This window comes from Eleginops maclovinus, chromosome 8 (assembly GCF_036324505.1).
Source record: "Eleginops maclovinus isolate JMC-PN-2008 ecotype Puerto Natales chromosome 8, JC_Emac_rtc_rv5, whole genome shotgun sequence".
Lineage (NCBI taxonomy): Eukaryota > Metazoa > Chordata > Actinopteri > Perciformes > Eleginopidae > Eleginops > Eleginops maclovinus.
The window spans coordinates 8,046,815-8,058,927 of NC_086356.1; the positions used below are offsets into that span (position 1 = coordinate 8,046,815).

The window sequence follows — 12,113 nt, forward strand, 5'->3', positions numbered from 1 at the left end:
CCTCACCTGAAAATATGTGCATAAAAACACAATTGTTTACATTTTACATACAAAATGTATTTGTAGGAGAAACAGTCACAAATATCACGATATTTCGCTTATTTTTCATTAATCTTTCATTTGTATATGTATCATATTTGAATATTCACACACTCTTTTACTCGTGTATCTAAAGAACTTTCATAGTTCTTTAGGTATAACATTTTAACCTTAAGCTTAAAATAAATACAACAAATAAACATTAAATAAATTCAATAAAACCATTATAACGGTGGGGAAGATTTCTACAAAATTGACGAGGGAACATATTTCACTTTTATCTCCGGATATTTCTGGTTAATGTTTATAATTATTAAACATTATTTAAAGTCATTATCCAATACAATTATATACCAAATGAAAAGAAACTCTTCATTAATGTAGTGTAAAATATTGATGTAAATTGAGTTTTTCCTCTCTTTGTCCCAACAGCTCCTAAAGTCAGGACCGGCGCTGCAGGAGAGGATTTCTGATTAACTCCCATGTTACGTCCCGATTAATCACAGCGCAGTTATGCAGCTCGTAATCTCCTTAACTAATATTATTGTCATGCCTTCTTATCAAAGGGATCTTTAATATCCAAAACAACAACAATCAGATTGGTGCCATTTTACACTTTTCACACCTCGATCACTACAAAGGCAATTGGTTTCGATACACAACGACCCAAATCACATTAAGTGTTTGAGCGCTCCTGTGGATCACACACGCCCTTCAGATTGACAGATGTCTTCAAAGGCCGTCAAGGGAAAGGGGTGGGATTATAAAATCTGGCCTCAGCAGCTCATCTGGAGCATTCGGGATCTACCTGTGGAAGAGGCAACATCACATTTTGGAATTATGAAGGGACCAATGGATTTCTCTTTTGCGCTTCTTCTTCTGGTGGATTTGGTTGTGTGTCTCGGCGCACAGCCTTTCACTGGGATGCACCCTGACGCACTGCTCCGAGGGAGGAGTTCCGGTTCCAAACACATCATGCAGAGGAAGCAGACCAACAGGCTGCCCTTCTACATGATGCAGCTTTACCGGACCGTGCTGACCGAGGAGCGGGCTAAGACTCTGGCTAACAGCCTGAGCCACACTATGACTGAGGACCCTGCTCTGCAGGACTCCGACTCTGTGATCAGCCTTGTCGCTAAAAGTAAGTTTTCCTCAAAAATGAATTATTGTTTTTGATATTATGTGCAGTTCACATGGCTTGTATGTTGTTCTTTTAAAAATATATATATTTAATTACTCCATTTCTGCACTTTATAAATACCTACAAAATGTATTGATTATTTTCACTCACCTTAATTTAATCATTTGCCTAATCAAAAATGATGAATGTATTTTATTATGCATGCAGATCCCTATTGGTAATACAAGCTGTTGAGTCATCACATGTTTAAATATAGAATGAGAAATAAGAAATACGTTTTGCTGGCCCAAATTTAATGAAATGCATTCTCATGGATGATGTTAACCAATTTTCTTTCCTCTTATTTATTTCAGGCTGCCAGCAGATAGGCAAAAGGTGGTCCGTCACCTTTGACATGTCCTCCATGTCTGCAAGCGACAATGTCCAGCTGGCTGAACTTCGCATTCGCCTGCCTGCCTTCACAGAGTCTTCCCGAGCCTCAGTGGACGTCTACCACTCGCAGAGAAGCCAATGCTCAGGCATGCACTGCTCAGAGAACAGGATGTTCCTGGGCCGCCTGAGAGCACACCCCAGTGCGATGGTATCCCCCTCTTCATGGAAGGTGTTCAACATGACTGGGATGCTCAGTCGCTGGCTGCAGCAGGAGCACACCACACATGAAGAAGAGAAGGTGAAGGAGGAAGGGCAGGAGGGAGTCCAACACCTTACTGCTGACCGGGTCATGATGGTGGTCTTCTCAAACCAGAACCTGAACAACCAGCGCATGCCAACACTCATCCGCACCGCAGAGCACTCCAAGTATGTCAGCTTTGACCGGGAACGGGTGGCGCCTGGCTCTGGTTCCAAGCCGAGGAGCCGCAGGTCCAACAGGCACCATCACACCCAGCATCAGAGAAAAAGAGTGGCTGAAGCTGCCCCTGCCAACAAGCCCACAGAGGAGGAGAACAAGGGTCCTCTCTGCAGGAAGGTGGACATGGTGGTGGACTTTGCAAAGATCGGCTGGAGCGAGTGGATTGTCTATCCCAAACAATACAACGCCTATCGCTGTGAGGGGAGCTGTCCCAACCCTGTGGATGAGACCTTCACTCCAACCAACCATGCATACATGCAGGTAAGACTGAGTCCAAGACAAACTCTTTTTTGTTATTTGTACAGTGTTTCCAGTAATGGGATTTGAATGATACCCTACATGTTGTCTAATCAATCATTTTACCTCTTTATCTTTCCAGAGCCTTCTGAAGCTTCACCGCCCAGACAAGGTGCCGTGTCTGTCCTGTGTGCCAACACGCCTTGGACCGCTTTCCATGTTGTACTACGAGCAGGGCAAGATGGTCATGAGGCATCACGAGAACATGGTGGTGGAGGAGTGCGGCTGCCACTGAGCAAAAAACCTGAAAACCTTCTGGTTAAAGGTCAAATAGACTCAAGCAACTCAGCCGGAGGCCCAGAAAAGTCTTCAACGTTAAAGCTGAGCCACTCAGAGATACACACTGGACGGATGACCACAGGCACTTTACAGATCTCCATTCCGACACTGGGACAGAGGCTGTGATGCATTGCATGAAAGAAGGGAACTACTGCAGGGTTTATCCTGGACACAGCTTCCTAAATGATCATTTTGAAAGTCAGGAGTTGTAAATTATTTGGAGTTTTTGTAAATATTAGATGCCCTTATGAAATACAATTCAAGTTTATAGGGGTTGATGATGGTAATGTATTGATCCAGTAAAATGAAACGTAATGTAAATATGGTCATTAACTAAAGCACTATAAAGGACTCACACAGATAGATCTTATGTACAAACTCTTCTTTTTTTATTTAAGACTGAATTGTTTAAGGCCATTGCATGACAAATGTCAGAAAGGTTGAAGCGCTTTTAACTTTATTGAGATGTCGGGTCCCATTGATCCTTGTATATTTAACCTGTAAAGTAATACAATAAATTATTTCTTATCTGAACAAAGTGAGTGATGGTTTTTATTTAAGGGTTTTTACAAGAGCCTAAAAGTGGCTAATTTCCCTTAACGTTATAGGCTTGCTATGCTATGAGGCACAGCAGACATTTGAGTGTTTAACAAGAAAACGACACATATAATAACATTATTTGAAATAGATACCATGAATCTCGTCACTGGTATTTTGTGCATGCTGGGTCACTGGCAAGGCCATTGAAACAGAGCCATCTTTGATATTATCAGTAAACCTGCTTGAACATTTTTTCTTAAAATTGTGAACCTGTACTAATATTTTCTGGCTTTAAAAAGAGAAATACTTTGAAAACTGCGGCTGTACACTGCCTAAAAGCATCGACAGGCAACAAAGTCAGCTAGCATGGTAGAGTGACGTAACAACGAACAAAATAGAGCTAAAAGAAGAATGAATATCAGACTTACATATAGCAGGTCAGGAGGTCAGGAACACTACTCAAATGAATGGTAATGTTACCCTATATCTGCTAGATGATTGCTAACAAAAATGCTAGTTAGAAAATGCTTCAGTGCTACGATCAAAAAGGGGGTCATTACATTTTTGTTTTCTCCGTTTAGGGTCCCTGGCTCTTGATTTCCGTAGTCCATCCATCCATCCATCCATCCATCTTCTCCCGCTTTTCCGTCAGGGTCACGGAGGTAACAGCTCCAGCAGAGAGCCCCAAACTTTCCTTTCCCTGGCCACATCAACCAGCTCTGACTGGGGGATGCCAAGACACTCCCAGGCCAGCGAAGAGATATAATCCCTCCACCTGGTCCTAGGTCTACCCCTCGGTCTCTTCCCAGCTGGACATGACTGGAACATCTCGCTAGGGAGGCGCCCAGGTGGCATCCTCACTAGGTGCCCGAACCACCTCAACTGGCTCCTTTCAACGCGAAGGAGCAGCGGTACTACTCCGAGTCCCTCCCGGATGACTGAACTTCTCACCTTATCCCTAAGGGAGATGCCAGCCACCCTGCGGAGAAATCCCATTTGTATCCGCACCGTTGTGACGAAAAGAGAGCTGAGCCAGAAGGCAAAGCTCTCTGTCTACCGGGCCATCTTCGTTCTTACCCTCACCTATGGTCATGAAGGATGGGTCATGGCCGAAAGAACGAGATCGCGGATACCAGCGGCCGATTTCCATAGTATAACAAACAAATAGTTTCAGTTATTTATCTGTGAAACCATGAAGAATTTTAAGACCTGTTAAAAGTCATCAAATGAGTCAAAAAACATAAAATGTTAATTGTTTAATTTCAACAAGACTTTGACTTACTTGTCAAACATGTCACAGGTCATACACAGTCCAGTGTATTCAAAGTAAAGAAACAATTATGCATTCATGATGTTTTGTAAGAGTACAACATTTTTACACGATTTAAGCATTACAAAAAAAAAAAAAATGCCATCTCATTTTCAGAACAAATCTGAAGGAGGATTACTCGGCTCAGTAAGACTATGCTTCTCTTTTTTACTGACATAAAAAAAAAGAAATAAAAATGTTGGGAATCACTTTTATCCGTCCAGCAGAGCCTCTTCAGATGTCCATTTCAAACTGGTCATCTTCAAGAAAAACAAAAGACATGGAAGTGAGAAAAAGGAAGTAAGAAAATGGCTGCTCATGTCCTATTTTAAATATACCTGCGCTCTCCTCTGTATGCTGGCTGTGGTTGGAGTTTTTGCTGGGGGTCTGTTCTGGCTGGTTTGTGTCGTTGGGTTTGAGTGCACTGGTGACTCCGGGGATGTCGGGCAGATTGGGAGGCGTGCGGGCCAGAGGAGACGTCCGACACTGCAGGAGGAACTTCCTGTCGTAGATGATTCTGGTACCTGCAGGAAGCAGTGGCAAAGACAACCAAAGTTAATTATTGTCCATAGTTTTACCGTAAAAATTAAATGACATCAAATACAATTCAGCAGCTAATATCCACAATGAAGAATTCTAACCAGTTAAAAAAGATACATATAGAATCATTTCTGAACTGTTAAGTGTCTGGCTGCTTTAAAAGGCGCCTCTAAATAAGATATATTATTAACTTTATTAAATAAATAATTATCTAAGCCACCAATCTCCACTTTAAAAGATTGTATATATATTCAATAAAATTATGAAGCTTAAATTTATAACTCTTCACTTGTTTATTATAGAAAAAAAATGAAATGAAAATGAAGATTTAAAGACATTAATGACCCACCATCAATTCCACAGTATTGTGCAGGTCTGCTTTTTCTCTTTAAGAGTACTGTTGTGTGTTCACTGCATGTACACATGCCCATGACCAATGACCTATTTCTTTTTGTCCTCTCACCTTACCTGAACCGATTCTGTCTTATCTGTGTAAATCTGTCCCCATCTGTGGCAGAACACACTATCATTTATAATGGACATGTGTAAGCTGTATCAACTTTCTCACCGCAGCAGGGTGAAAACACCTTTTTTGCTTCACTCTTGTCACCACACTGGATATTTCCCAAGGTGTCAAGATTAGATATATGAGAAAAAAAAACAGGATAATTGTGCCAATAACTCAGCGGCTCGATGCGTGTGAAACTGGCTTTTACTCGGTTGTTCTGGCTATTGAGCCAAGAAACATATATATATATATATATATTGTTTGGCTTTTCATAGCAAGTAGGTGAAAGTTTGTTCATTTTTAGCCTCTCCCATGTATCCAGGGAAACATAGTTGCTTTTCAAACACTTCAGGTTATTATTAGCCCATATTCTGCCTCTATAGTATCACACATGTGTCCTGGTGAAGCCAAACCTTAGTAAACAAGTTGCTGCAGAGGAACAGCAGCCTGCTGTAATACAGGACTATAAATAGCACATGACCATGGACGGCCTATATTGAAACATACAGTCCTTGATTGTGTGAGTACAGACACGGGCTTCTCACACTGAATAAAAAAATCCATGAAGTAATGTTTGAAAGTACAAACCATTCACTTCAATGTTTGGACTGATGGCAACACAAACCAGGGAGAAGTTCATGAAGGAAGCAGAATAAATGCATTAAATTATCCTCAGCCTTATATTTTAGATGGCAAGATTGAATTGAGTATCAATGAAATATGTGGCAAAATGTGGGATCAAAATGGTAAGTGGCGGATTATAGGTTAGACTTTTGATAGATAGGTCATCGGTTCAATCCTCGGAACAGCATCATTTTAGAGGGAAAAGGGAAAATGAGGCTTTGAGGGGTGAATTTTTCATATTTGGCGTGTTCTGACACCCATACGGTGTAGCATGTCAAACGTAGGGTGTAAAAACAGAGCATCCTGTCACTATTTTGCAGTGTGCATCCAGCATACGTTACTGGCACTTCTCAACCATAATCCTTTGCGTGTTGATACAGCAACAGGGTGAAGTTCAAGTTCAAGTGTTATGACGTATGTCCCAGTTGTAGTATGCACCCTGCATGCTTACAGTACTTCCTGAGGACAGCTGCAGTAGTAAAATAAAGGGAACCTGAGTATGATTTTTAACGCAGCCTCTGTGAACGTGATCAGGGCGTTTCTGAATAAAGGAAGTAACTCTTAATGAATCTCCTTAGAATGAAACACATTTCGAAAAGCTTCAGTATGAGAAATGTCATGCAGATCTTCTATTTTTCCTGCAAGAGTTCCCTTTAAATGCCCCACCTTTCATTACTGATCTTTCTCTTTACATGGATACTATTAGTATCCGCGTTAGATAGTACTGTGATTAACCCATTAACTAGACTCGGTGCTTCGTTACCTCCTGGCGTGGTGCTGAACAGAGTCCCCCCGGGGGTCGTGGAGTAGTCTTGCGGCATGTGGGCAGCATCGTGGATGGTGACCCGTCTTACGGCCGGGATATTCTGGCTCCTGCTGGGCTGACCTGCCGCTGACATGTCTCACAACACTGTTTGGTTTTAATAATACTTAAACTCCACAGACAGGGGTAGCTGCTTCTGGTGCTAAATACGCAATGAAGCGGAGAAGTTACCTTGTGGTTCCACGTGGAGATCAGATCCAAAACATTCCAGGAACCTCCTTCAAAACAACATGTGGAGTCGAGCGCTGTGATTGGCTGGAAACAGGGGGCGTCACAACACGAGGAGGTTGTATTTCTTCCTGATCTGCAGGCTGCTCTATCAATCACAGATACAACTTCAATCTGAACCAATCCTTAATACTATTATTTTCACAGCGATATAAAGAACAAAAATACATTGCTGTTGTTTAATTACATGCATCAAACCTTTTTTTAAATTTAATTTAACAATATTTTTAGTCATATATGAAGTACACATACAGTATTATGTGTAATATTAATACAAAATAAATAAAATAATATTTAAAAAATGTACATCTATCGTATAATTTATATGGTAAGCATCAACCTGTATAACCAATTAAATCTCATATAAAAAATAATAGAAAAACCTATATTTACCTAAATATAAATTGCTAATAAAAAAACCAACATTTGGAGGATTTAGATTTCTTCAACTTCGATATGTTGGACCCATAAAACAAAGCATTCATTTAAACATCACAACATCTATATATAGCACTTTAAACTCACAATAGTCAATGTAGGAATGTTATTCAATATAAATATATACAAAAGCTGCACTCATTTCCCATTTTACAAAAACAGGACACTGCATTTATGTCACATCTTTGTTTATTAAGTCTTGTAAATGGTTTGAGCTGGTGTACAGGGTAAGATGATCTATACATATTTTCATGTCAGAATGATTCTGATTGAAAGGCTTGTATACATATTCACGTTTGTTTATCCTCTCTCCAACACAATACAAAAGAAAAGAAAACAAGTGGTCATAGCTACAAAGCCTCTACATTCCCCATGATGTGGGCGTTGGCCTACTCTAAATAATGCTTAAAGAACATCCATAACAACTCTATGAGGGTGCATAGCATTCTAATTAAATATATTTTGTCATATATTTATACACATATTTTCATAAAAACAGATTTTTTTGTGCATGTGCGCAGTTGCATTCCTTAGGATAGATTAATATGATATTGCGTTTACATTGTCATGTATCCATTCTAAAGGAGTATAGGTGATCTCTATTCTTTCGCCACAGTTAATTTTACAATACTCTTTTTTTTTTAAATACATCGCCATAGGTTACACGTCCTCTCAAGTCACAAGTCTGCTAAAAACTCTCTTCTTCCCCCTTATCCAACAAGGTTTCAAACCAAGCACCATCACACACACACACACACACACACACACACACACACACACACACACACACACACACACACACACACACACACACACACACACACACACACACACACACAGGAGTTGTATTGATCTTAGTACAAAGGCTCACTGACTTGTTTGATTCGAATTGCAAATCTAAGTTATGAAGGAAGCAGAAGAATAAACTCCAGCCACATATTCAGTTTTAGGTGGACACCTCGAATGTCTTCTGGATTTCAAGATAGATTAACAACCACTCACTTTTAGCATAGTACAGCTCCTGATAGACGGGAACCCCTTTTCGAATACAATTATCATAACCCAGAAAATTAAATATTTTCTTGATTGTTATCAGCAGTAATCACATTTTCTATATATTTGATGTCCAACATGGAAGTCTAAATAAGTTTCAAAGCTTTCCCAAGAGACATTTTTAAATTTGGTTGTTACTTGGTCAGAATTGATAATGTAAAGGACTAGCAATAAAGCTGATCGTATGAACGGTGAGACCACCAATAATCGAAACAGCTACATACTGTCGAGAATACTTTACATGCATACACAGTGCATGGTTCTTGCTAAAATTGTCACAAATAGTTTACAATTTGGGGTTAAAATCTCAAAATGATTACCCTAACACAAGATAAATGTCATTTTCTTTAACATCCCCAAATTTAACCCCCTTCTTGCGCTGATACAGTACAAGATGTGATAAAGAAGGTAACTCGTCACTTTAGATTAATAATGATAGTGCAGCTGACTTAAATAAAACACTTTAAGTACTGCAACAATAACGGAAATGATGTTTAACATTAATTTAATGAAACTTTCCTGTTAGAAGAGGTCACTGACTATACAGAATACTCCTTTTACTTGAATCAAAGAGCTCTCCACAACACACTCTCATACGCACTCACACACCAACTATCCTGCTCTATACCACCTTACCCCCCTCCATTGCGTCCCTATCCCGCCCAAGTCTTCCTCAGAAACACTCGCTTTGTGTCCCACACTCGTCTGTGAAAAGGAGGACTTGGAACTCAAAAAGGAAAACACTTTGATTCTGACCGAGCAGAACGGAAAACCTGAGTGGAGTAACAGTGGAAAACTTGTGATATGTAATAGACATGTGCTATATCAGATGAGGCTCTCGTGTGCACGGAGTGGGCATGGAAAACATGTGCATTTGTGTGATGTAGAACTAATGAACTCGCTCATTCATTCATTCAATCAATCAATCAATCTCACTCATTCAGGCTACAGTAGCATTTACAGTACTTCAATATTGTCCCATTAAATGTGTGCTACTATGGTACGACCCCGTCAGGTTTCTGCATAAAGGAAGTGCTTTGGAGATGAAGAGGACCATGGGCGTTTTGCAGTGACGTCAGTGTATGAAAGTAATGAAGAAATGAATCAGAAACACAAATGGAGCTAGGGTTACGGCAGCAGCAGACTCTTTTTTTCCCGGTACATCCTGATTTAATTGTTGCTACGTTAGGTGCTGAAAAACAAATAATGCCTCTCATGTTAGAGCCGCATCCTTAAATCTCGCAGCTGATGGATGCCAAACTCAAAAGCTTCAGTCATTTACACCGTTCCCAATCATGTAATTTACAGAACCCCGGCTAGCATCTTCATTGTTCTTGCTAAGTATTATTGCTGTGGCAAACTCCAAAATCGAACACTGTCCGACCAGGCAGTAACTTTTTATATGTGGCGTGTTTCTGATTATGTTTGTGTGCTTTTGTTTGTGTGTCTTCACAGTTCACGAGTCTGGGGTCAGTGTTAGTAAGACAATCACAGTGCTATCTGTCTGTCCTCGCATCACAATCCCATGTTGTAGCTACTGTCTTAGCAAGTTGCTATGTTATGCTTGCTACCATTGAACTACGACACACGAGTCAGATCCTCCTTGTTTTACGTTTCAATCACTGCTTTCAAATGAATTAATACACGTGTACGGTAAGGTGCTACAGCCGTTTCAAACAGAAAAAGAGGGAGCACATGCAAAGTTGTCAGCATTAAATGTAGGTGCTGGAAAAGGCTGATAAAGAGGCCTGTGTTTTTTTTAACTGCATATTGACTGAGGCTACTGATAAGAACCGTGAGTCTAGATGCCGCGCGCTACTTGGAGAAATGACGGAAGAAGTTAGAAAAGGTTCACGATGGAGGGAAATCTTTGTGACGTCGAGCCGCTGCACAATACAATCAAGCAACCAACCCCTTTCCACAGAAAAACACCAGGGGCAAAATGCTCCACACGTTGGCCGGACATTACTTAAAAAACCAAGGTGGACTGGCTCCGAAAAAGGAACGGAAAGACACAAGCTTCATCCACAAAGGAAAAGACGTTAGCAGCACACGCAGACAGGTACACTCACGAGCGGGGGGGGGGGGGGGCGAGCACGGCGGTTTTTTCTTTCTCCACCGTGACATCACAGGGCCCGAGAGCCAATCATGAGGCAGGGCTCAAGAAACACATGCGGTAGAGAAGAATACGCGCGCACATACACACACGCACACACTGACACATGTCCACGTAGCATAGAGTGCATATATCACATTGAGAATAATAGGGGACAGTGAAAGAAGCATCAGTAGGCTCAGCAGAAGCTATACGGAACCGTCCATAGAGGGATCTATTTTTTTTTTGGTGTTATTGGACTCAACTTGCCGACACACACAACTCCTGTTGGCGGGAATAGGGTCCTTTAAATAAGGCCCGGCGTGGGCCAGCCCCAAACCTTGTACCCCTTCAGTTTGTAGATAATGACAGTTCAAAAGGTCATAGGGCATGCACCAGCAGTCATCATGCGATTACAGTTCACAGGAAGCACTTTTTGTTTTGTTTTTTTCTTGGTTGTTTACTGACATTTATGTTTTTTTGTAAAAAAAGAAGAAGAAGAAGAATCATGCCTTAGTCTAGTTGATATTTTTCTTACAAATGTTATAAAACTACAAGTTGAACTCCTCTTTTTTTTCCCTCCTCAGCCTCTTTTGTTTCATGGTGCTCCATGGTCACACATTGAGGATGTTTTCTGTGTTTGTCATTTTGTAGTTTGCACTTCTTAAGTCTTTGTCTCACTCTTCCTCTCCTCCCCTTCCTCTCATTTCCATCTGCGCTCTGGTTGTGTTTTTGTTGAGGATGATTTGGCAGTGGCTTTCCGGCCCTAAAAAAAAAGAGACAAAGGCCATTTACAAACAGACACAGGAACATTTAATTTGCCTTCCAAAATACAACTAAAAACTGAGAAATCAAATCAAACCAAATCATTTATGCTCAAATTCTAATTTTGGACATAAATGGAAAAGAACACGTAAGAGACTATTGAGAAGTTGCTGTACAGTCTTCTGTCCAAGCACTGGGATGCACTGGTGTGTGTCCCGTACCTGGAGGACGGGGCAGTATGTGTATTTCAGTGTTTAACTCTCCGCAGACTGGTGCGCTGCGCTGACTGAGCGCCCTTTCTCACATCCACCCCCACCTGGAGCAAGGAGGCAGGGAGGGGGGAAGGAAACAAGACTCGGACCAGTTAACTGCTGAAGCCTCTACTGTACATGTTACCAGAAGAGAATAAAAAAAAACCTTGTCTCTCCGTTAGCCAACCGATGTGGCTCTTTGCAATCCCAAGATACCGACAACAACGATGACATGATGATGGTTATGTCTCACAGTCACGTTGTACAACTATTAAATACATTTAGATTCATAAAATTAGTTGAATGTTGAAATTATCATTAACTCAGATTTGA

General features: G+C 40.8%; 3 protein-coding genes across 4 annotated transcripts in view; 1 reads left to right on the forward strand and 2 right to left on the reverse strand.

Moving 5' to 3' along the window:
* Nucleotides 1-888: 888 nt before the first annotated feature.
* Nucleotides 889-3,144, forward strand: LOC134867983 (nodal homolog 2-A-like). The gene is made up of 3 exons (XM_063888818.1): nt 889-1,180; nt 1,534-2,291; nt 2,410-3,144. The coding sequence occupies exons 1-3, from the start codon at nt 892-894 to the stop codon at nt 2,560-2,562; spliced, it is 1,200 nt and encodes a 399-aa protein (XP_063744888.1). The 5' UTR covers nt 889-891; the 3' UTR covers nt 2,563-3,144.
* A 1,243-nt stretch (nt 3,145-4,387) lies between these two features.
* Nucleotides 4,388-7,196, reverse strand: LOC134867984 (eukaryotic translation initiation factor 4E-binding protein 2-like). Of its 2 annotated transcripts, XM_063888820.1 has the most exons (4): nt 7,122-7,196; nt 6,891-7,037; nt 4,794-4,979; nt 4,388-4,715 (listed from the first exon to the last, which is right to left on the reverse strand). In XM_063888820.1, the coding sequence occupies exons 2-4, from the start codon at nt 7,024-7,026 to the stop codon at nt 4,690-4,692; spliced, it is 348 nt and encodes a 115-aa protein (XP_063744890.1). In that variant the 5' UTR covers nt 7,027-7,037; nt 7,122-7,196; the 3' UTR covers nt 4,388-4,689. The 2 variants fall into 2 exon arrangements, with proteins under 2 accessions (XP_063744890.1, XP_063744889.1); XM_063888819.1 differs by having other exon boundaries at nt 6,891-7,159.
* A 602-nt stretch (nt 7,197-7,798) lies between these two features.
* Nucleotides 7,799-12,113, reverse strand: part of LOC134868910 (ankyrin-1-like) — a 79,027-nt gene continuing 74,712 nt past the window's right edge. The window contains exons 42-43 of the mRNA XM_063890302.1: nt 11,751-11,845; nt 7,799-11,530 (exon numbers count right to left, since the gene is read on the reverse strand). Of these exons, the coding sequence (XP_063746372.1) occupies nt 11,777-11,845 (69 nt within the window). The 3' untranslated portion in view covers nt 7,799-11,530; nt 11,751-11,776. The remainder of the gene's footprint in view (nt 11,531-11,750; nt 11,846-12,113) is intronic.

Coding starts and splice junctions, on each gene's coding strand:
- LOC134867983 (XM_063888818.1), top strand. CDS start 892: ATGGATTTCTCTTTTGCGCTTCTTCTTCTGGTGGATTTGGTTGTGTGT. Junction 1,181..1,533: donor GATCAGCCTTGTCGCTAAAA/GTAAGTTTTCCT, acceptor TATTTATTTCAG/GCTGCCAGCAGATAGGCAAA. Junction 2,292..2,409: donor CCAACCATGCATACATGCAG/GTAAGACTGAGT, acceptor TTATCTTTCCAG/AGCCTTCTGAAGCTTCACCG.
- LOC134867984 (XM_063888820.1), bottom strand. CDS start 7,026: ATGTCAGCGGCAGGTCAGCCCAGCAGGAGCCAGAATATCCCGGCCGTA. Junction 4,980..6,890: donor GTTCAGCACCACGCCAGGAG/GTAACGAAGCAC, acceptor TGCTTCCTGCAG/GTACCAGAATCATCTACGAC. Junction 4,716..4,793: donor GCATACAGAGGAGAGCGCAG/GTATATTTAAAA, acceptor TTTTTCTTGAAG/ATGACCAGTTTGAAATGGAC.